The sequence below is a fragment of the Neofelis nebulosa genome, chromosome 2, assembly GCF_028018385.1.
Source record: "Neofelis nebulosa isolate mNeoNeb1 chromosome 2, mNeoNeb1.pri, whole genome shotgun sequence".
Classification (NCBI taxonomy): Eukaryota; Metazoa; Chordata; class Mammalia; order Carnivora; family Felidae; genus Neofelis; species Neofelis nebulosa.
Genome location: NC_080783.1, coordinates 96,149,213 through 96,172,839, shown reverse-complemented (window position 1 = coordinate 96,172,839; position 23,627 = coordinate 96,149,213). Strand labels below are relative to the sequence as shown.

Genomic DNA, 23,627 nt, shown 5'->3' with positions numbered 1-23,627 from the left:
GTGTGTATGGATTTGCCTGTACTTTTGAAGGAAATTATGCAAGGATAAATAACAAGCCGATGAAAATGACTTCCCTTGGAGGAAAGGTGTGCAGGATCAGGGATAGAAAGTAGATTTTTTTTAATGTACCTTATTTTGACTTTGCAACCATGTAAATGTTTTGTGTAATTAAAAAAAAATCATTCACTAAAAACTGAAAACAGATTGAAAACATGAAACAGGCCCAGTGTTCTATCAGATGAGTGTGAGTGTCCCACGCAGAGAAAATAATTACTTCAGGAGTGACTTTTAAAGCTCAGTCTTTGGTCCATACATTCATAATGGGAAATACTTAAATTGATATTTGAAACCTTTACAGGTATACTCTAAGAGCCGCAATTTTCAGGATATGAGATCAGGGGGAATATTTAAAGAATTTAAGTAAAGACTGTATAATCTTCAGCTTAACTAGGAAGTATCAATATAAACTCATTCTTTATCTTTAAGAAGGAAACGTTTCCTAGTTCTGTACTTTGAAAAGGATCAAGAGTAAAGACAACCCAGTAGTATGGAATATCCTTGGTGCTCAGACTGGGAACCCTTAAATACCTTTCCCACTACAAGGAACCTCATACTCAGATAAATAGCTGACCCCAGGTCTAGCGCGGGAAACTTTCATAATGGGACATGTCGACATGCCAGAAAGCAAGGAAACTGGGATGGAGTCAGAACGATGGCAGAGTCAAAGATGGGGTAGTTTGAGAATCACAAAGAACAGCTACAGAGGACTGCAGTCAAACCGGTGACAGATACTCCATGAGTCCAGGATGATCCTCCAAACAAGAAAACCCACAAAATCAATCTGTCCCCCTTTCAAAGTTGCCAGGGCACCACTTCAATACTCTGTAAAATAAAGGGAAAGAATCCAACTTTGATGCTGCCTTTCTAGGACAAATTGTACTTGAAGATAATCAAAGAGCTGATGAAAGAAAATTGTTAATCATGAAGAAATCACAGCTAATAAATGCCAAAGGAATAAAGAATTGGAAACTCAGCATTTTGGGGGCACCTGGGTGGCTCAGTCAAGTCAGTTAAGTGTCTGACTCTTGATTTCAGCTCAGGTTGAGCCCTGTATCCAGCTCTGCACTGAGAGCACAGAGCCTGCTTGGATTCCCTCTCTGCCTCTCCTTCTGCCCTTCCCCTGCCTGCACTCTCTCTATTTCTCTCAAAATAAATAAACTTTAAAAAAAATCAGCGGGGTGTTTGGGTGGCTTAGTCGGTTAAGTGTCCGACTTTAGCTCAGGTCATGATCTCATGGTTCACAAGTTTGAGCCCCATGTTGGACTCGGTGCTCACAGCTCAGAGCCTGGAGCCTGCTTCAAATTGTGTCTCCCTTTCTCTCTGCCCCTCCCCCACTCATGCTCTGTCTGTCTCTCTCTCTCTCTCAAAAATAAACATTAAAAATTTTTTTTTAATAAACTTAAAAATATAATCATTTTGGTAGTCCTGAAGAGACAGTGGAGCAAGGCAGGAGTCGTCTGTGGTTGCTTCAGCCATCACATTACAGGTTGATGGCAAGCTTTCTCATGGATGACACTGTCTTAAATGGAGGAAATAGGGACATGAAGAAGGAAATTAAGCAGTTTGAGACCTTTATCATGTTGTGATGTGTCTGGGCTGGAGAAGTGACACAAAACAGTGACTCCCAAAGCCTGCCCACAGAGAACTCGAGTGCCTCCTCAAGAGGGGGTCCCATTCTTTCCATGTGTCAAAAGGGTGGATCCGGTCTACCATAGTCATCCCCACAGAATCCATTCCCTCACCTTCTGGATAAATGTGGCTATTCTAGTGGTCTGAAGGGGAAGACTGTTGCTTTGAACATGAGGAAGTGTCAAGTTATATTTATGTATTGTTAATTTTTTTTAATGCGACAAATCTACTAGTGTTTACTGTGTGGGTCGATAGTAGGCATTGTGTAGTTGAGGTATAAATCTTCACATGTATTACAGGTGCACTAGATGGTGCTCTGCTGGTAAGTTGCAAAATGGAAAGTGTGGCTCCGCAGAAATAGTGTTGCACTTGTAGAAGTCTGTTGTCTTTCCAGTCCGGCTGTTGTGTGACCAGATTTAGCAGTGTTCGGGCACGTGTGGAGTGCAGAGGGAGGCTGGGAAGCTGGTCAGAAAGGACCCAGAGGAGGATAAAAAAAGAAAAGGCACCATTGCTGACACATCTGGAGGATCAGTGACCTGAGGTTGTCCTGACCAGAGCGCTTTTGCTTTTAAACATTCAGAGCACACGTCTTGCTTTAAAGCAGCTTCTATTTCTGCTCTAACTCATCTCCTCCCTAAATTGGTGGAGTTTTTACAAGTTGAAAAACCTGATTTTTCTTGTTTGCCCCAGATCTCAGAATTTCATGGAAACTGTTCTCTTTGTGTATTCGGTTTGCATTAGGGCATTTTTGTGCGTGTCATCAAAGACCATTCTGGACGCCTCCCTGAGTGGCTTCTACACGGACCAACTGAGTGGTCAGACAACACTGAGTCCTTTCGGCTACATGTACTGAGTGATGATTTTTTCCAAGAAGCTGCAAAGTTTGGTGGTTCCTCCCTCACGGTGGGCCCCTCGTGCTTGCACTCACCTCTTGTCCACGCTCCAGGTGGCCTGTGGGCTGGGCACTAAGGCCATCTCTTGCCCCACAGTGAGATCTTGAGAGCTCAACTTGGTTTGGGCTATCCCTGATCAGAGACTACAGTGCCCTCCCTATGCCCTTCTCTCTCCACCTCCGTACCCCTCCCTGGATGCTGGCCCCAGTCCCCCTGACAGCCCGCTGGTCTCTGAAGATGCCCCCCCAGATGCCTCCCCACTCTTGCTTCCTTCAAATCACTCTGAGAGCAAAACTGTATTTTTTTTTTCCTTGAAGAGTCTATTTAAAAGACTTCCCCTATCATCCCAGTTAAATTGAAGACAAAGGTAACCCAATTTCAAAAACAGAAAAAGCCTCCCCTGATGGAAAAAGGCCCCCCATACCCTAATATAAGCATTATTTTATTTTTCGTAGGTATATTTTTACGTAGTTGTAAATACATAATGAAATTCTGTATCTCCTTTTTTTCCCCTTCACTTAAGAGATCATAATATTTTTCAAGGTTCTGCTTTTAAAATCACAATTTCCAAGGCTGTTTTATAGTCCATCAAGTGACTAGCTCCTAATTTGTACCTATTTGGGGAAACTTTTGTTGTTTCTTGTTGAAAATTAACTGCTTTCTCTGGGCTTGACAGGGACTTGGCTTGACCCTATATTTAGGCATTATTTCAGTCGGCAGTCTGTGCTCTAAGGTACATACTGCTTTTTCTAAACTCCTAAAGGCTGTCTTTTATTTTTCTCAGTTCCTGACAAGGTGTATTGTACCTCAGTAAATGAATGCAAGCCATTTTCCCGTCCCATTTCCAAGATAAAATAAAGCCCTGAAGTTGACGACTTATACCTGGAGTTACCCGTACTTGGATAGGTGTCATTACCTGCATGACACCCTCTTCCACAGCTTCATCTGGCTTATGTAAAAACATCATCAGTGGTGAAACGTCTTTATCTGATTTGTGTTTCTTCCTCCCCTTCCCTGGAGACAATAGCTGAAAGTAGAAATAGCAGTGATGACCAGATTCCTCACCCCCGGTCTCAGGCAAGTTTGTCCCAGACATCCCATCATTGGAAAATTTCAGTAACATCCAACTGTCTGCTGAACAACCTCACCGTTCATGTCACCATCAGAGAACATTTTCTGTTCCCTACACAAAATCCGTTTGTATTGGTTTATTTTTAATTAATTAGTGAATTAATGTTTTGAGAGCCTGCAACATTTCGGCTGTCATTCACAATCTGAAGACACCAATTTGGCTTCTGGGTGCTCACATTGTGCACTTGCAGTCAGGGCTGGGGAGTATTCAGCATTTCTCCATACATGTAGAAGTTTGGGGCAGAAAAGACAGGGAGCTGTCATGGAGTTAAGTGAAGAGGAGGCTGGGATTCTGGAGGCATTAGTTGAGAGCCTTCCCATTTCACCTCCACCCCTCTCCTTTCTTTACACCATCTGGCCTGTCTCATGCTGTTCATCTCCTCTTGGCTTTTATGCATCTTCCAGGGTGTCACGTTTTCTCTGACATGCACATTGCGTGTGTGTTCCTGGGTCTGGAAGCCCCTAGCCCTTACCCCCAACACATACACCCTTGCTTATCCTTCAGGGAAGCGTCCTGTCCTCCAGAAAACCTTCTTTCCCTGAGCCAGGCACTGCTGCTCTACGATTCTTGCACCTGTGTTCCAGCCCCAATTCCTACCTTGTGAGTCCCATAAGCGTACTCACTGCTCAGTCCTCCATACCTAAAGTGGTAAACATCACTGGTGATAAATAATTGTTGAATGAAGAATAAAAAGACTCCATTTTTCCCAACTACAGAATGGCACTAATGAAAACATAAGTTAGATCATGACACCAAGATGCTCACAAAGACATGGCATCTTACTGTAGGGAAAGACCAGTCATCCCAGTGGCCTCAAGGCACCAGTACCTGTCTGGCCTTGTCTCTTACTCCATGTCTTCTTCCTCACTGCTCTGTAGCCCCCTACCCTGTGCCTTAGGTGGGCCAGGCACGCTTCTACCCCTGGACCCTTGGATTAGCTATTCCATCTTCCGAACATTCTTCCCTTAGACTTCTATGTCTCTTTCTTGAGGTTTTTAACTCAAATGTCACTGCAGTAAGACCAACCCTGAGTCCCCCTCTTTTAAATACAACTTCTTTTTCGCCCCATTTCCTGTGGCCCTTCCCTGCTTTATTTTCCATGTATTACCAGGCAACATTTATGCTTCACTTTTTTTTTTTTTTTTTTTTTTCCCTGCCCTGGAATCTGAGACATATAATAGAGTGTTTGTCTGTTTGGTTCATTGCTGAAACTCCCAACACCTTGAAGAATTCCTGGCTTCTGGTAGGCATTTATAAAATAATAATTGAGTTAAATTAAGTTGAACAATATTGCCTGTTCTGTTTTAGTCCATGCAACAAGGTAAGGAAGAGTGAGATGTGTTATACAAACTTAAAATTACAGAAGCTTCTCTGTTGAAACTGCATTGTACACCTGAAACTAATGTAACATTGCATGCCAGTGATACCTCGCCCTCCAAAATAGGTTGGAAAAAAAAAAAAAAAAAAAACACCTTACAAAAGTTTCTTAGGGCCAGTGGCTTCGAGTTGCTCTCTTTTCTTCCCATGGAATTTGTTCATGTGGTTGGGATTTCCAGAGTTCATTTCATACTCTTCTTGTTGTTGACATTCTAACTCTGAATTTCTCCCAGAATTTGGGGCTCACGGTCACGTTTATTTGCATGATCCGTTGAAATAGTGGCTTGTAGACCAAAAAATTCTGCCTGACAAAACAGGACTTAAAGAAATGAGCCACTTTCCCTTCTTGCAAATGATAAACCTGTTGGTTTCAGCTGAGATCAGTTGCTTCCATATACAATTTTATTTTTAGGGCCTGACAAGCCAAGGAGTTGTTTGTGATTCAAACTGCCTTTTGGCCTTTGACTTCGATCAGGAGGACTCTTGCCTTTTATTTCTGTGCAGACCAGTGAGTGATAGCATCAGGCTTACAGTTCCTTTGTCTGAGTCTCAGCCTTCAGGAGCGATGTTCTTCTGAGGAGTCCATTCCCTCCTAAATTGCTTTTTGACACTTGAGAAATTTGCTCTCCTGTGCCTTTGTCAACAGTTCAGGTGCCCATCATTGCAGCCCAGCTGTACATAATAGTTTCCCTAGCTTGCATCCTGACCTCTCCTCTCTCTCCCCACCTCTCTCTCTCTCTCTCTCTCTCTCTCTCTCTCTCTCTCGCGCGCGCGCGCGCGCGCTCTCGCTCTTTCTTTCTTTCTTTCTCTGAGCTCATCATCACCACCATTTGAAAAAATTCAGTTTTGGTAAAATTTGAAGTATAACATCACTAGCTGTGTAGTTTTTTTAAAAGCAGGTAACTTCTGGGGTGATGTGACTGCATTTTTCAGTAAAGTTTTTTCTATGATGCCAGTTACATCATCAGGATCTGCACCAACATTCTGAATGGCAGTCAGTATTCTTACCCTCTTTGTTAACAAAGTCTTCAAATATACAAAAAGGGTGAAAGAAGTGTACAAAAGAAACCCATGGCCTAGACTCCACAATTAACAGTTTTCTTTACTTGTTCTGTGACCTGTCAATCCATATGTCTCCCTTCTCTCTATTCATCAGTCCGCACTTTTTTTTTTTTTTTTTTGATGCATAAAAGAAAATCCATAGGTGTTCAGCATATCATTAACTAGACTTCAATACTGGTCACCAAACCAATTGTTTTTCTTTTTTTATCTGTAACATTGCATTATTTTACTCTTTGTGTCCCCAAATGAATGTAAGCTCAGTAAAGGGAGCTTCATTTATGCTGGTTTTATTCACTGGTCTATGCTCAATTCTGCCCAAGTTGTTTTCTGGCTCATAGTGAGTACTCAACAAATGTGCTGCTGATGAATGAGTTGATAGTACTTAGAAACCTGTGATATTAAAATTTTACAACTCTGCATCACTCATTTGTTTCCCTTCTTCCCACCGTCAACTTTGTGACCTAGATTCAAAGATAGGTTAGTTTATCAATTAAAAAAATATTTATTGAACACCTGTCAGTAGGCATGAACTAGGTTCTGGAATAGAGTGATAAGCCGCCTTGGCAAATGGTTAATTCCACGAAGAACAGGCTTTAGTTTTGGAACTTTTGTGCAAAGAGCCTGGTGCTGGGAATAGTTTAGGCATGACCTCTGATGCTTGTTAATGTAGATCAACCTACAAGAGTCTGTCACACCAGTTAATTAAGCATTCCCCGTTGACTTAGTTGTGTGTGCTAAAGATATTTGCTCAATTCCTACTATGCTCTGGGAGTCGGCATAAGACATGGTTCAACCTCAAAGAGCATGCAATCTGTCATGGGAGATATTAACGTGTGAACGGGGCTGTAAGTCTTCCTGGACTAAGAGGAGGGCTACTTACCTCAGTGTCAGGAAGTTAAGGAATCCCTCAACTAGGAGGTGGAGGGAGCTGAGCCTTCAAGGGAGGAGGAGGTAAAAGACACACCAGACATGTGCCAGCACAAGACAAGATGGAGAACATGCATTGCAAACCCCAAGTAGGTCATCAGAGAGCAGAAGTATCAGAGGGTGACCTGAAATGAAGCTGGGATGACAGGTAGATTGGCCCGTGCTTCATCTGGAAGGCGGTGAAGATTTTTAGCCAGAAACTGCCACAGTTACATGATTGTTGCAAAGAATACTGTGTTATTACAGATGATGTATTGGAACAGGGAGCAGGGAAGGAGGAAGGGCAAAGCTGACGGTACAGAGACCACTCAGAAATCCACTGCAGAAGTTAGAAGAGCGAGGGACGCCTGGGTGGCTTGGTCAGTTGAGTGTCCAACTCTTGATTTTGGCTCAGGTCATGGTCCCAGGTTGTGGGATCGAGCCCCACATTGGGCTCCATGCTGAGCGCAGAGCCTGCTTAAAATTCCTCTCTCCCTCTCTCCTGCTCTGCCCCCTCTGTCCTGCTTGCTTGTGTGTGCTCTCTCTCTCTCTAAAAAGAAATAAAGAGCTACAAGAGTGTGATCATCTACAATACTAGTTGATTTCAAGTTGGAAACATCCTAAACATCTTGTAGGATGTATTAGTCTGGATTTCTGTCTTGTCAACTTGGTCACAAGGGTTCGTTGGCTCTTGTCCCTGGGAATTGTTGAAACCAGCTTTAGGTTGAGCTGGATTTGGGCTTGGAGGATATCTTTATTTTCTCCCTCTCTTGTCTTTGCCTTTCTCTGGATTCACTGGCTTCATTCTCACGTGGGCACACAGATAACATCTGCAGCTCTAGACTTCCACCGTGTCTGCTTGGTGATTGAAGTAACTGACTTGTCTTGGAGCAGCTGTGATACGTGGGACTTGGATCACACACCTATCTTTTAAAATGAGCCATAGTCACGTAGAGTCTTCTGTATTATGTGTCTATCCTTGGAGGCATGGGGCATGGAGACAGCCAAGGGGTCAGGACTGGCGGCACTCCAACCACCTAAATAAAACAGAATTGCATGACTTGGGGTAAGTGTGGTTCTATAAAGCGATCTGGCAGACCAGAACCATGGGGCATCCCAGCTGATGGAAAGAGTTCATGCCCTGAAATACTATACTAATTTAACAATCAGTGATGAGCTGTGGGTATTAACCCACAAAGATGCCTATGGTGCATTTGTAAGTGAGTAAGAGTAGGTATAGTAAGATCCAGTTTTGATTTTAGGATAAAAAAAGTCATAAGTATAGGGGAAAAATCCACCAATGGTAGTTATTTCTAGGTGGTAAGGTGATGGATGGCATCTTTTATTCTTACATCTTTTTCTGTGGTTTACAGTAGAAAGTTTTACACAGAGGCTATGTCTCTGTTATAATCAGGAAAACCTAAATAGTCATTTCGACGAGGCCAAAACAAAACAAAACAAAAAACTTCCCTGTTACAGAAGTCCTGACAAGAATCAAGGTCAGAACTAAGAGTGGTGCAGAGGAGGAAGAGGGTTGAGATTTTCGAGCAAGTGAACATCATCAGGACTTGGTAAGGGCTGAGGAAGGAGCCCAGGGTGGGTCTGTAGTTTCTGCCCTTGGCGACCTGCTGGTGTGGGAGTCCCCAACGCGGAAGCACCAGCTGTGGTTAAAGGCCAGCACAGGAACTTTTAAAACGAATATTTGCACATTTTAGTGCAAGTGCTTAGGACTTAGTGGTGGAAAGACAGACTTCAGAGATGTAGGCACTGAAAGAAGGGTCGATTTGACTGAATACAGTTTTTTTAAGGTTATTTATTTGAGAGAGAGTGTGCTCACGCACACACATAAGTGGGCTAAGGGCAGAGAGAGAGAGAATCCCAAACAGATTCCCCAAACAGATTCAGCACCAAGCCCAATGTGGGGCTCAAACTAACAAACCAGGAGATCATGACTTGAGCTGAAATCAAGAGTTGGGTGCTTTAACCAACTGAGCCCCTGACCAAATAAAATTCTTGAATTAAATTTGAAATGAGGATGTTATTTATTATTGCTTGGTAGGAATAAATGTCTCATTTATTAAGTAGTTGGCAAACTGTGAGGGCAGAGACTCCTCTTGGTGTTGTCGTCTCTCAACACCTCGCATTTAACCTGGTTTTTTACAGAGTGCTCTAAAATGGTTGTTGTTGAATGAATTATCAAGCTAACCTCCCCATAGTTCTTAGAAGAAATCATCGCTGTGATCTGCTTAGGAAGCCCATCAGGCTGATTTGTAATCATTTGTAAATAGGTGTTTCCAAAGTACTTAAAATAATGCTTTTCTTAAAAAAAGAAAATACTTGTTCTGAGTTATTTTAAGGCCACTGTTAATGTTTAGCAAATCCCCTTCTGTTTGTCACATGTAAAAAATCAGCTTGGTCCCACAAATATGTAGCATAAGTCACTCAAGAAACTGGGGTAATCTTAGCCACATTTTTTCCCCTTGGGTCTTTTCGTGTGTATTTTGGTCTACCTTGTAGCATTATTTTCCTCAGAAGCGTGTTTACCACTGTAGACAGAGCCCAGAAAATAAAATATTTGGACCACGAGGCTGTATGTTAAAATGTTTTAAGGAGCTTGGGCTCTGAGACCAGCTGGTGTGGCTCTGAATCCCAATGTGTAATTTCCTTGCGTGCAGACTTGGGTAGTTGAAGTATCTCCCCCCATTTTCTCATGTGTACAAACAAGTTAAAAGATTGTCATGAAGATGAAATGAAACAGTCACTGTAAAGCACTTAGCACAGGACACCGCACATAGACAGTACTCAAATCTTAGCCATTTAAAACAAAGTCACATTTGTTCACCACCTGGGATGAGTAATTTCCAAAAGTGCAGGATTTCCTGTATCCCACTTATGACGAAAAGTTTCTTTAACATTTATTTATTTGCGTGTGTGAGAGAGAGAGAGTGTGAGAGAGATAGAGTGTGAGGAGGGGAGGGGCGGAGAGAGAGGGAGACACAGAATCTGAAGCAGGCTCCAGGCTCTGAGCTGACAGCACAGAGCCCAATGCGGGGCTCGAACCCACGAACCAGATCATGACCTGAGCTGAAGTCGGATGCTCAACCAACTGAGCCACCCTGGTGCCCCTATGATGAAATTTTTAAAATTTACCTTGACATGTAAATACTTTCTCTTTGAAACCCTCCCACCACAGCTAAATTCTCTATTCCCATCTTCAGGCAGAGCAAAAGACAAAGCTTGGGATGGAGTTGGATCTCCACAGAAAGGTCATTTCGGAGAGCTTCAGTCTCTCTTGATGACTTTTGACTTATAATTAACTGATTTTAGGAATATGTGTGTTGAGACCATGGCCCTCAGGGACGATGTCACCAGGCAGGTACCCAGCTGCTGGCCAGCTCCTTGGAAGGGAGCCACATCAGGGCTTGTAGCTACTTCTGAATCACCGGCTAGGCAGGTTGCAGCTGCATGACCCCTCCTGGCCCCCTTGCCCGGTGTCCTGTGGCAGGTTCGGCATTCCCTGGGAAGATTCATGGGAGGTCTGACCAGCGCCAGTGAAATGTGGCCGTGCCATTGATAGGTGCAGCCTTGAGTCTTCTCCACGGTCCTTACCAGCGCTTACAGGCCACCCATCCCCAGCTAACACCTCCAGACCAGAGAGAGGAGTCAAAATAAAGTGTTGGCGTGAAAACTCAGAGAAGAGCATGTCTCTGTAATTGTTCATACAATGTCAAAATTGATTTAGTACCAAATGACAGTCGTAAAGCAGTCGTAAAGAGCCCACTGTTTCTCACAAGTTTTTTAAATAGGTTGTTGGCTCTCTCACCCTCACTGTTTAAGCCATAAGCTATGGGAATTTTTGACGCAAAAATACATACATGTATGAGTTATTCTTTTCTTTTTTGGGCTTTGATGATTTTATTTTTGACTCTACCTTAGTATGTTATATTTTTTCACCCTTTGAGTTGTTTCAGATGATAGATTCAAAATTCACCCTTTTAATGAAGTGCCCATATAGGGACTGGATAACTGAATTTCAGAGAAGATTACGTAAAGCATGGAGGTTTAGTCACCATATACATTTTCTGAAGGTAAAAAACACAGACTCAAAGTTTAGACAGTTTTTATTTCAGAATTTTGACAGCTAGAAGTTTCACAAAGAGATGTTTTAAGCTGCATTACTGACCTTTTGAATGTGCTGTGCTCTCTTCCCCGCCCTCATCCTCCTTCAAAGCCCCTCACCACCAGCTCCTCAAAGAGAAAGAAAAGGCAACCATTGCCCCTTGTTGACAGTAGAATTTATTCACTCATTTACTTTCCAGCCAACTGCAGCCATTGCCATCGCCTCTGGGCACTTGTTCAAGAACACAGAAATGAAATAACAGATTGGCCAGACCGAACACAACTCCCCAGTCACAACCCTATTATCTCCTCATTCTGTCACCCCCATTAGGCAGAAGCCTGGGAGACTAGATGGTGATAACACAGTATTTACGCAGCTCGTTCATGTCCACAGTTCACGGCTTTCCGCTGGCGTTCCCTCATTCATCTGTGTGCGGGGCAGAGGAGAGTGAGGCCTGGGGCTTTAGGTTCCTAGGTCTTTGCACAGGCCTCCCCCTGCCCATTGTAAAGGTTTTCTGTGCAGGTCCCCTGCCTGGGAAAGAGCTCCTGCAGCCTGAGGAAACCAGAGTAAGACAAGGGGGCCAACCGGCTCCGTGTGCTTAACCACCTCCCTGGGGAAGGAGTGTGATCAAAGCCATACGTACCCCGCATTGTGTGGATTTGCCTGAATATTAAGTGTCTCTCCATTTAGGGTATTTATAGCCGCTCTATTCAGGTCAGAATCAAGCAGAGCAGTTGCTTTATTTAATATTATGGGGCCTCTGCAGGGTCATTTCCTGAAAAACACATTTCTCTGGGCAGAATGTGTAGCAGAGGAGGGTCTCTGTTTCAACTACAGAGAATTGTTTTCTGATTGTTGCCTTCCAGTGAAATTCCTCTTAAAATGATAGGCACAAGAGACCAGTGTTGGAGGGAGGTGTGGGGTTGCTTCCCCACTGGATCAAGTGTTGAACTAGAGAAGTTTGAGAACTCATGTGAAAAGTGATCCAGAGGAAGATGCCTTGCTCTTCCAAGATAGTCTGTCTTGTAGACGAGACACTGCTCCTTGTGGTGGTTGGCTTCTCAGGGTGGCTTACATCCCAGTAAGTTTCACCTTTCTTTCTGTCTTCATTCCCTCCATCTGTTCAGTGTAGTTCCATAAGGACATCTCCTGTTAGTGAGTAATTCTTAGGGGAGGCGTTGATTGGTTTGGCCCCCGGCTCCCTTTTTACCCAGCTGGCATGAGATCACATGGCATGGGGCTGCCAACAGTGGCCTCACCCCTATGAGAACCCTTGATTCAACCCTGCTCTGGCCATTTGTTGGTAAAGCCAGGAAGACAACATTTCTGTCAGGAGATAGCGGGCCTTGTGCTAAGGAAATAGGAAGGAGGAGAGCACACAGCAGAATGCTTTTCAGACAGATGTATTTTATAGGCGGGGGTGGCGGGAGAAAAAGGCAGGATTTGGTTCAGGTTAATCCATCCTGGAGAGAATTCTTATGTGAAGGTTCTGCTAGGAATATGTGGGAGTAGGCAATCCCCTGCCTCCCCCTTCCCAGGTTAAGAAATAGAACAGGGTAAAATGAAAACATCTAATTATGTGCAAGATGGTTTATCTCAAATTTGTGATTGTTGCTTCTTCTTGCTGATTAAATCCTAACTGCCCTGTCCTTTCCTTTCCACATCAGCTCATACCCCAGACAACAGTTTTCTGGGATTTGTGGTTGAGCAGCATCTAAACTCCAGCGATATCCACCACATTAACGAAATCAAAAGGCAGAACCAGTCCCTTGTGTATGGCAAAGTGGATAGCTTCTGGAAGGTGAGTCGGTCTGTGTGTGTGTGTCTCTCTCTCTGCCTCTGAAAAGAAGCTTGTTGGGTAATTTAATTTAACTTTGATCCAGGGAGTAATCAAGCCAAGTGCCCAGGGCTTAATGGGATCTGCTTAGAAGTGAACAAGACTATGCAAGGATTTGGCGGTTCAGCATGTGGGTATCTAATAAAGGCTGTATCTGCTCGTTTGCACAGTGGTTGCACAGAAAACCCCTCCACTCTTTGTTGAAAGTGACATGTTACAGCTTCTTTCACATCCTGTACTTGCTTCTAAAAGCGAGGGCCCTGCAAGGGCTGGATATCTTTCTGGAGCAAGGCATTGCAAGGCATCCCGTACCAGGTGACTCTGCCTGTGCCTTTTGGGACATGGTGTGTGAAGCTAGAGCATTGCTCTCTGCCTGGGGGAGTGCAGTGGTCTTCTCATGCCCTCTTAGCTGTGGGCAGCACCAACTACCCGGGAAGGGAAAACACCTGCCAGGGCTGACTACAGGCACTTTCCTCTGAGGGATCTCGGGCGAGGCCACATCCTTGGCTATAGCCTGAGCCAGGTTTTCCAAAATCACTGGACCTGGGGACCTCCTGGATGATTTCCAGAGTCCATCTGGGAGAGGTACAATAGGAGAGGAGCTGGACGAGAGAGTGTGATCTGTTGACATGACTTCCAAACCTTTTTATATGCAAAGTCTCCCTGTGTATGCCACTGCCATAATTTTGATTGAGGACATGTTTGTATAGGACACAACAGTCTCCAGAACTTCAAAACATGACTCTTCCTAAACATAAAAGCTATCACTTTCCAGAATGATCAGGGACTGTGGTCTCTTGTTGTGTCTCTTGTATTGAGGAAGTTGGAAATCTGACCACTGAGTGAGCACAAGTGGTGTATGGGGTAAAGAACTCCCTGCTGTTGATTTTCTGACCCCATGTTCAGAAAAGAAAACGCCTTGCTGTCCTCTCTTCAGTTCTCTGATGCTAATGATACCAAAGGGACAGTTAAATCAGCCTATTTCCAGGGAAACTGATTTAATTCCAGGTAACTGTCTTTGCTGTAAACAACTAGAATTCTCCCTTAGTTTAGTACTGTGATCCTCATCGGGGGACACTTTCACCCCCAAGGGACACTTGGCAGTGTCTGGAGACCATTTTGGTTGCCATGACTGAGGGAGGTGCCATTGGCTTCTGGGAGATAGAGGTCAGGGATGCTGCTGACAGGGCACAGGACAGCCCCACAACAGAATTACCCGGCACAAAATATCAGCCGTGCTGAGGCTAAGAAACCTGAGCTGGTAAATAAGATTTATTTCTTACATCCATTATTTCGCATTTTCTCCTCTTGAGTAAAATAAAATCATGCAAGACTAAATGGTTATTTAAGACGTTCCCATGCACTTAGACATCTTTGCTTCCTTTGCATCAAAACCTGCCCTGTGTCAGCAGTTTTCAGCTGACTTTCAGCCAAAGAGGTTAAAAGGGACACTTTGGGTGTTGTCATTCTCAGCTCAGTTGTGAAGTGAATGAATCATGGCACTGGGTTTAGGAAGACATGGGCTCTTTAAAAAAAAAAGCGTCACTCCTTTCTCTCCTCCACACCTGCTCAAAGGAAATAGTTTGCATGTCTGTGTGAACTTGACCTTGCAATTATATCACTTCTGTTTTGGAACCAAGTGCAGCTTCCTTTTAGGTGCCTCTGGCAGTTTTTCAGTTTCCCTAGAAAAACAAAATAATACATTGGTTCTGAAAGCTTTTTGATCACCTTTTTTGGGATAAAGGAATATTTGACTCTAAAAGAATGATTTTGTTGATGCCAGTCAGAATCCCAGAAGTGTTAGCTGTGTTGGCCCAAGGGATTTGTGGCATGATTTGGAAATCCTTCTGAAACTCCACAAATGACCCAACCTTCCTCTTACTATGAGTCATCCAAGTATTAAAAATGGGTGAGTGGCAGTGTGTCTAAATTAGTCTTCAAATACCTCAAATCTGGGATGTTAACTTCACTTTTATAGATTATTGCCCAATACTCTTTCTTTTTAATGTTTATGTATTTTGAAGGGGGGCGAGGAGGGAGGGAGGCGGGTGGGTGGGTGGGAGCAGGGAGGGGTGGAGAGAGAATCCCAAGCAGGTCTACGCTGTCAGTGCAGAACCTGTCACAGGGTTTGATCTCATGAACTATGAGATTATGACCTGAGCCGAAATCAAGAATCAGATGCTCAACCATCGAAGGTCACCCAGGCACCCCTATTGCCCAGTATTCTTGGATGAGAAAAGGCCCAAAAGATGAAAAATGTGGTGAGGTTTTTACATCAGTTCAGGACATCTCAAACTTTTGAACACAATACAGTGTGTGAGAATTGTTACTTTTAACAAGACATCCCCGTCCTCATAGTGGCTAGTGAGTGTGCACAGAATACAAACGTACCTTAAGTGTGATGTTAGTGCATCCACATTTCCAGGGTTCATCACTGCCTTTAGCCTGCAGGAAGTATTATATATTGTTTTTCCTAATCCATGCCCAGTCTCTCCCCACCCAATCTCCTTTGTTTCTAATCTCTTTGGGAAGAGGGGTGACCTGTGTCCTGGGAGGCTGAGGATTTTAGTGGGGGCATGTGGGCAGTTACATGTTTGAAGTCGACCATCTCGGGATGTCCTCCTTCTCCCTCAGATTCTAAGACTCACTGAAATTCTGAATATGTCTGCTGTGCCTTCAATCCTGTTGTATGTCCTCCCCTCTTTTGAGGGAATCTGCCTAGCTGCTGGGACACTTGAGTGGGGGATGCCACCACATGCCCCCTCCGCCCTTGGCTCAATGGCTCAGTGGGTTGTCCTCTGACCCAAGGCAGCCCAGCACACTGGTGTTTGGCAGCCATGATTCTGGCTCAGAAAGCCAAGCTGGACCCAGGAGATTCTTCCCTTGGCATTGGAAAAAAGAGGGGACCATGAGCCGCACAGACAGGAATCAAAAGGACATGTCCAGAGTTGTGATCAGGCTGAGGCAGAAGCTTCCCAAGAGTGCAGTAATTAGGAAGTGGGACCGATTTGGAAACAGGATGCTGTTGAGAGAATGATGGAACAGAACCCCAGGGAGGAGAGGTACCACCCTGAGAGAGGTGGGGTGCTCTGGAGGAGCCAGGAAGGAAGAAGAACAGACAGAAACCACCCATGCAATGTGCAGAGAAAGAGAAAGTAGCTGCCAGAGTTCCTCAAAGCCTTTTTTTTTTTTTTTTTTTTTTTTGTAGATCATATATCCCTTTATCACGCTCTGTTCCCTTGCAGTATCCTAAGGGGTTTCTGTTCCTTAGAGTCATATGTAGGATAGCTACTAAATATTTGTCTTCCCTGCGTTGCAAATGCTTATGAAGAAACATAATTTGTTAAATATAGAGGCTAAGAAGGAGTGGGCTACCTCTTAAGCTCCCCCCAGTTCTGCCTGAAATTGATGGCAGACGGACCTGTGGTCTTATCCTGATGTTACAGTACATAGTAGAGAGGTGGGAGGGGACCTTGCTGCCAGAATGCCAAAGGCACCCACTTAGGAAGCATCACTAAGCAGCCAAGACCCTTAGCAGCACATGAGACTGCTAACAGCTTAATCCCAAGTACAGATATCTGTCTTAGCCCAGGAACCTATGGGTCTGAGTTCTTGATGTCTTCCTCTGGGGCATCCACTGATCAATCTGATCACTGGCATCCACTAACACGTGCCTAGAAGAGAAGTCTACCCAGTGTGGTGGCCAGATTCAAGGCCCCTCAACATCCTATTACCAAAGTCATTAGGGAATGAAAAAGTGGTTGATTTTGTAAAAATAAGACATTTAAAACATTGTGGAAATTAATATTAATTGCTGTCTTGCTTAGCTGTATTATTTATTTCCATATTTCTTTAAAAATACTATCCTGAGGGGCGCTGGGTGGCTCAGTCAGTTAAGCATCCGACTTTGGCTCAAGTCATGATCTCACGGTCCGTGAGTTCGAGCCCCGCGTTGGGCTCTGTGCAGACAGTTCAGAGCCTGGAGCCTGCTTCGGATTCTGTGTCTCCCTCTCTCTCTGACCCTCCCCCATTCATGCTCTGTCTCTCTCTGTCTCAAAAATAAATAAACATTAAAAAAATAAAAAATAAATAAAAATAGTATCCTGGGCCTAATTGAATCTTGTATTGATGATGCAGGGTCAGCATTTTACATAGTTGTGATCCCACCTTCGTGTTCTCATTACTTACCGATGTATCATTGCTGTGAAAGTAAATGTCTTAAAGGTCTTGCTTTGAGCACCTCAGGGGAATAAGCACAGCCTCTGAACAACCAGCCAGGGCAGCTTGTGAGGTAATTAACTGCTTTGAGCCTTAGGTTCCTGGTCTGTGAAATGGGTATGATAACACTACCACATAGAGCAGGGCTTCTGGGATGTACTCTTGCATATGAATCACCCAGCATCTTGTTAAAATGCCCATTCAGACTCAGACCTTCAGGGCTGGGGCTGAGACCCCCAGGGGTGTTTCTCACAAGCACCCAGGTGCTGTTGATGAAAATGCATTTCAGATAGCATGGCCTTGGGGGTGTTGGGGATTGTGTGAGGTCCCTGGCCCTGACTAGCTAGCCAACCAGTGAATAAATAATTCCTTTTTCCCCTTTCCTTTAGCTTTCCTGCTGTATTTGTCAGGCTGCCAGCTGTCACACTACTTATCACTACTGTTAGCACCTGATTACAGTGACCTCCCCTCCCCCCCCCCCCATCCACCCAACCCACCCAGTCTCATTTCCCACTAGCACATTTGTGGAACCTGGTCCTTTAGAATGGAGTAAACCTGTGGTAAGCTGTGGGCCCTGAGAGGAAGTGAGAGGCGTGGTGTCATCTGCTGTCCTGCTTTGTAGCATCTGTGCCTGCTGGGCCGTATTGCGTAGTGGTCAAGGACACAGGCTTGAGCCCGATCGCTGTGTTCAAGTTCTGCCTCTTTCATCAGCTGCTTGATCAGGAGCAAGTTCTTAACTTCACTTGGCCTCTTTTCTCAGATGGATGATAATAGGGTTTCTATAGCGATTAAATGACTTCATATTTGCAAAATGCTTGGAACAGGGCTTGGCACACAGTGAGTCCACACAGTGATATTATGAATAGCACTACTGGGCCAGATAGAAGACATAGAGGGAATTGATGGGAGTATAAGATGGAGAATAGAGCCTGTGAGGAACAGGTAAATACAAGCCTGTCCAAAGATACTCAGATTCCATTTTTTATAAATACTTTCTCATGTTTATTTATTTCTTTTGAGAGAGAGAAAGAGAGAGGGCACAAGCATGGGAGGGGCAGACAGAGAGAGAGAGAGAGAGGGAGAATCCGAAGCAGGCTCCATACTGTCAGTGCAGAGCCCAACGTGTGGCTCGATCTCCTGAACTGTGTGGTTGCGACCAGAGCTGAATTCAAGAGCCAGACACTTAACTGACTGAACCTCCACTTTCCAGTTTTTTTAAACTATGTCAGTGGTTGGCAACCTCTGGCTCTCTAGCCATATCTGGGCCTCTACCTATTTCTGTAAATAAAGTCTTACTGGAGCACAGCTACACCTGTTTGTTGTCTATGGCTGCTTTTGCACCCAAATGGCAGAGTGGTATAGCTGTGACAGAGACTCTATGACCAGCAAAGCCTAAAATACTTATTATCTGACACATTACAGGAAGTTTTCCAACCCTGAAACTACACCATGTCCCGTGTAAACCAAGTCTCTCTTGGAGGACACATTTGGCTAACCGTCCTAGGCATGGATCTCATCAGATGTCTTTTTAGCTTATTCCAGGGGCTCTTGATCATGTTCTGTATGATTGAGGCTGATGGGTAAGCAGCACATGGAAAAACAAAGTGTCAATTTACCAAATTCCCTGTTACTCCATGACAAAGCCTCAGTCCCTGAGCCCGGCATTTCTTAACAGGCATTTCACACAGTCTGCCGCTTATTGGATAACTGTCGCCTTGGTGGTGAAAGAGGATCTCAGCTTAGTGCAGGGTTAACATTTCTCTGAGCCCTCCATAGCCATCACTTAAGGAGGCACTCCCCGATTCCTCATGAGATGGTGAGACAGCGGCAACCCTCTTTCACCATCTTGGTTTATAGATGAGGAACTGATTCAAGGAGGAGGAGGGACTTGGCTAAGGTCCTGTAGCACATGATGTGACAAGTGCAGAACCAGGATCAGGGCTCTCTCTGTCTCTCACCTCCCCTCTTGAGCACATGCCTCCTTTGCTTGAGGAGCTGTCCTGTGTCCCTCCCCTGGAAGGTGGTTCCATGTTGAGAGCAGGATTCAGAAGCCAGGAAGCAAGGTTCGCATGAGTGGCTAACATGCACAGCAGGCATCCTGGGCAGAGGCTGGTGTAACAGGTAAAACACTGCTCCTGGTTGCTCACTACACAAACAGGGAGGCCTGCGACGGCCCTGCAGCCAGTTTTGCAAAGAGTAAGTTGATAGACCTTTGTGAGCAATTCAAATTATTACTAGCTCTGGACCCCCAGGGCCTGGCTTACCTGAGCCCTAGCCTGCTCAGCAGCAGCCAAATTCATCTAGTCCCCACTGAATTTGGAAAGCTTCTTTTTATCTAAACATCCATGACCATGTAGTTCTAAAGCATGGTCTAAGACAACACGTAGGCCCACAGCCAGAGGCCTATGAAATTGGGCACTAGGCCATCTAGAAATGTGATGCAAGCTTTGCCTTCTCTGTCCCTAACTTCCTAGCTTTCTAACTTTGTTTTCTGTGCAGCAGCAGCTGCCAGAGTGATTATTTTATATATATATATTTTTTAAATGTATATTTTTGAGAGACAGAGAGCAAGTGGGGGAGGGGCAGAGAGAGAGGAAGACACAGAATCCAAAGCAGGCTCCAGGCTTTGAGCTGTAAGTGCAGAGCCCGACCCGGGGCTCGAACTCATGACTGTGAGATCATAACCTGAGACAAAGTCAGATGCTTAACCGACTGAGCCACCCAGGCGTTCCAAGAGTGATTGTTTTAAAAATATAAATGGCATTGTATTACTCCTCTTCTCAAAACCCTCTAGTGGCTTCATTTTAAACTTAGAGCACCTTACATTTATGGTGAAATGCAGTCTCCGTCAAATGGTTTAGTGAGGTTCTCTGCAAGCAAGCCATGTCTGCTCTTCACCCACCATCTCCCTCAGCTCCCCCAGGCTCTGGCTACATGGAGTCCCACGCACCCCTCCCTTCCCCCCGAGGGGCACAGCTGCCGGCTGGAAGGGCTGGCTGCTGCCGGCTCTAGCTTGCCCTAGCCCTAGCCTCCAGGGGCCACCCTGTCACATGCACCCTCAACCAGATGTCATCCCCCCCACCTCTATCACAGCATCCTCTTCCTTCCTTTTAAACAATGTTAATCACTTTGTGATCATGTATTTCTTTTTCTGTCAGCCTCTCCTGGTTAGACTCTAAACTCCTTGAGGGCAGAGCTCACTGATGGTGCTTTACCCAGCACAGTGCCTGGCACATAGTAGGTGCTTACTAACTACTGGATGAATGAATCCATCTCCTCTCAATTTCATCTAATTTATCTGATTTATCTGGGAATCTTCACATACAGCTTGGAATGTGTTTCGCTCTGGGCATTGCCCTATGCTCTCTGGTCCCAGGGACACAGGAAGAAGGGATTTGAGGAAACGGAGTGGAGCTACATGGGTGCCGACTCTGCAGCCCCCACAGATGTGTCAGGAGGTTTTCAAAAACCCTGGTGACGTGAGCAGTGAAATGGCCTGGAAGGAGGACATTGCGCGGGGAGGCTGGGGGCCCGCCTCGGGGCCAGCTCGGCCGGCATCTCTGTGATTTGGGGGCAGGCACCCCCAAACATATGCATGGAAGTATTAGGGAAGAGGAATGAATTACTGATCCACACAACATGTGTGTACCTCAAGTTAGTGCTGAGGGCAAGAACTAAACATCAAAAGAATCTACAAGGTTGATTCTACCTATATAAAACTCTGGAAAATGCAGATTGACCTATAGCGACAGAAAGCAGATGGGTAGTTGCCTGGAGAGGGGTGAGAGACAGGCGGGCCCATGTCCACTGTGGTTGATGATGGTGTGATGGGCTCACGGTAGATCTTTATGTCAGCACATATCAAATCGTATGCTTTAAACATGCATGGTTTCTTATATGCCCATTATACCTCCGTAGGGCTATTAAAAATAAATCCATGTTGGCCAACAGTGACCTGTGGGACAAACCTGGCCTCTGGCCTGCAAACTAAAAATGGTGTTTTTACATTTTGAAAGTCATAAAAAGAAAAACCAAAAAAGCAAAAGAATATGTGACAGATCTTGTATGTTCCCACAAAGTATAAAATGTTTACTGGCTGTCCCTTTGCAGAGCAAGTTTGCTAACCCCTGAGTGAGAATAATAATTATTCCCCTATGTTCTTTGGAGCCCTGGGGACTAGCTACTATGGGAAGTCAGGGGGCAGCCTCACAGTGGCCCCACCTATCACAGCAGCTCTGATTTACCTGTGGCATAGGTTTGGATTCCCAGTAAGACTTCACTGGGGAAAGGGTTTAACTGCTTTAAACAGCCAAACATGTTGAAAGTCTCTAGACTAGTCAACTTCTGAGTCTGAGATAGAATCCCATTCTAAAAACTATATAATTATCTAGCTTACTAATTTGGTTGACTTGGGCTCAGTTTAAATTAATGCAAAATTGGAAATGGGAGTAGTTTGGAAAAATGCCATCTTATTTTGCAATAGGAATTAGCTGCTCTTAGTATATTGTTTTAATGAACCCCCAGGGACCTTTGTAATTAAAGAATGTATTGGAATCCTTGAAGCGAACACAGTTTTATAGGTAGGTTAAACCTTGTCCTGTTTGTTTTTTCTGATTTTTTTTTTTTTTGGCTAGACTTTTCTTCCCAGATAATGCAGAGATAAACCAGATAAATTTAAACCTACCTTGAGTTAAATGGGTATACGTTTTGAAATAATGAAATTGGAATCAGTTCTATTGAGTTTGCTTGAAAATTAATGTGATCATGGTTCTTGCTAAAAAGGTATTCCAAAACATCCTTCTCTCTCCCCAGTTTTATTCCCCATGGGAGAAAGCTTAGGTAGGAAAGATCCTCTGGGGGTATAAGCCTCTCTAGGGCAGACACTCAGCCATCCTCAGTCACTTGTGCATGGGTTTCCTCTCTGGCTCAGTTTCTGGCACAAGTTAAAGTGCAGTCATATCACATAGCTTTTCTGCCAAGTTGAAGTACAAGCTTGGAGTTGGGGGGAAGGGAACAGAAAAGAGAAACCAAATGCAAAGAGAAATATCTGAAACAAACCATTGGCTTTTAAGTTCTAAGGACCATGGTGCAGGTGACTTAAGGATTGTTCAAAAACAGTGTTGGTTGCGTGCTAACTGTAACCGAACCCCGGGTGCTATCCGCTGTAAACACATCATTGTGCGGTAAGCAAATGAGTGCAGGTTTGAACATCACTTTGGGAACTCAGAGAAACCGTGGGCAGCCTTTTTTCCTGTCTCATCAGCTTTGTGGTCTGTTGTTTCTGTTGCCTGTTTCAGCAAGCTTTTTGCTCTCATCTTAAACCCATTGAGGTTTCCTTGTCCACTGGCAGAGAGAACATATTCTCCTTGTCGTACTTCTGTTTCAGCCCAGAAACACTGATTAGAGACAGTCTAGAGCAGTTGGAGGAGCCCTGGATGGAAGAGCAGGCACCCAGATTCTAATTTCAGCCACACCACTCCCTGGCCGTGCCTCCTTGCAGTTCATTAGCCCTTGGGTCTTGCTTTCCTCATCTGTAAAATGAGGCAGAGGACTGAATGTTCTCTTGTTTTGCTCCCTAGAGTTCTTATGATTCTATAATCTAAACTCTTTCTTGGCCTTCTCTAATTCCTTCAAGAGCAAGGGCACAGAGAAGATGGCCTACAGGACAACTTTATGGGCCATCAGAAATAGGGCACAGGGATGATAATTGGGCCAGGCCAGGCACAGAGTCCATAAAACCAACTGTCCAAGAAAAGGATGAGGTTGCTGTGACTTAGCATCCATGTGTGTAAAAGAGATTTAAGGGATTAGTTGACAGTAAGCTCATGTGAGTCAAAAGTGTGGGAAGCTGCCAAGAATTGATAATGGACCTTCAGTTGAGGCATAACATGTAGAATGAGGGGCCAGTAGTTCCCATCCATTTGAGAGCACCTAGCATCTCCAGTTCCTGCTAATGCTCAGGGTATGTTGGGGCACTTCCTTCCTCTGCTGGGTGAGGCTGGCAGTGCTACAAGCATGGACTGCAGGGCTAGACTGGTGGGGCTCCATCCTGGCTCTACACCGATGAGCTTGTGATTGCAGGCAAGTGCCTTAATCTTCCTATGCTTCTGTTGTCTAATCTATAAAATGAGTGGTAATAATAGCACCTACTGGAGGGTCCCTATGAAGATCACATGAGTTAATAAATGTAAAACTGTTAGTTTTATAGTTCTATAATGCTTGGTATTCATTAACGTCTGTTAGTTTTTGCTGTTACTAATATTATCTAGGCAAATTAGAGCTTTTGGGTTGAAAGGAGTAAAATGTGGGGAGACTCAGAGCCTACTTTATGTAGGCTGATGGAAGAAATGACATGTCTGGCCAAGAAAAAAAGGCTTCACTGAGGCGGGTGGG

At 44.5% G+C, this 23,627-nt stretch overlaps 1 protein-coding gene across 6 annotated transcripts in view; it reads left to right on the top strand.

The window, feature by feature from the left end:
* The window catches only part of MGAT5 (alpha-1,6-mannosylglycoprotein 6-beta-N-acetylglucosaminyltransferase), a 337,157-nt gene that overhangs the window by 230,819 nt on the left and 82,711 nt on the right, over positions 1-23,627 (top strand). For all 6 annotated transcript variants that reach the window (XM_058694949.1, XM_058694940.1, XM_058694923.1 and 3 more), the window contains one exon: positions 12,847-12,980. In XM_058694949.1, the coding sequence (XP_058550932.1) occupies positions 12,847-12,980 (134 nt within the window). The remainder of the gene's footprint in view (positions 1-12,846; positions 12,981-23,627) is intronic.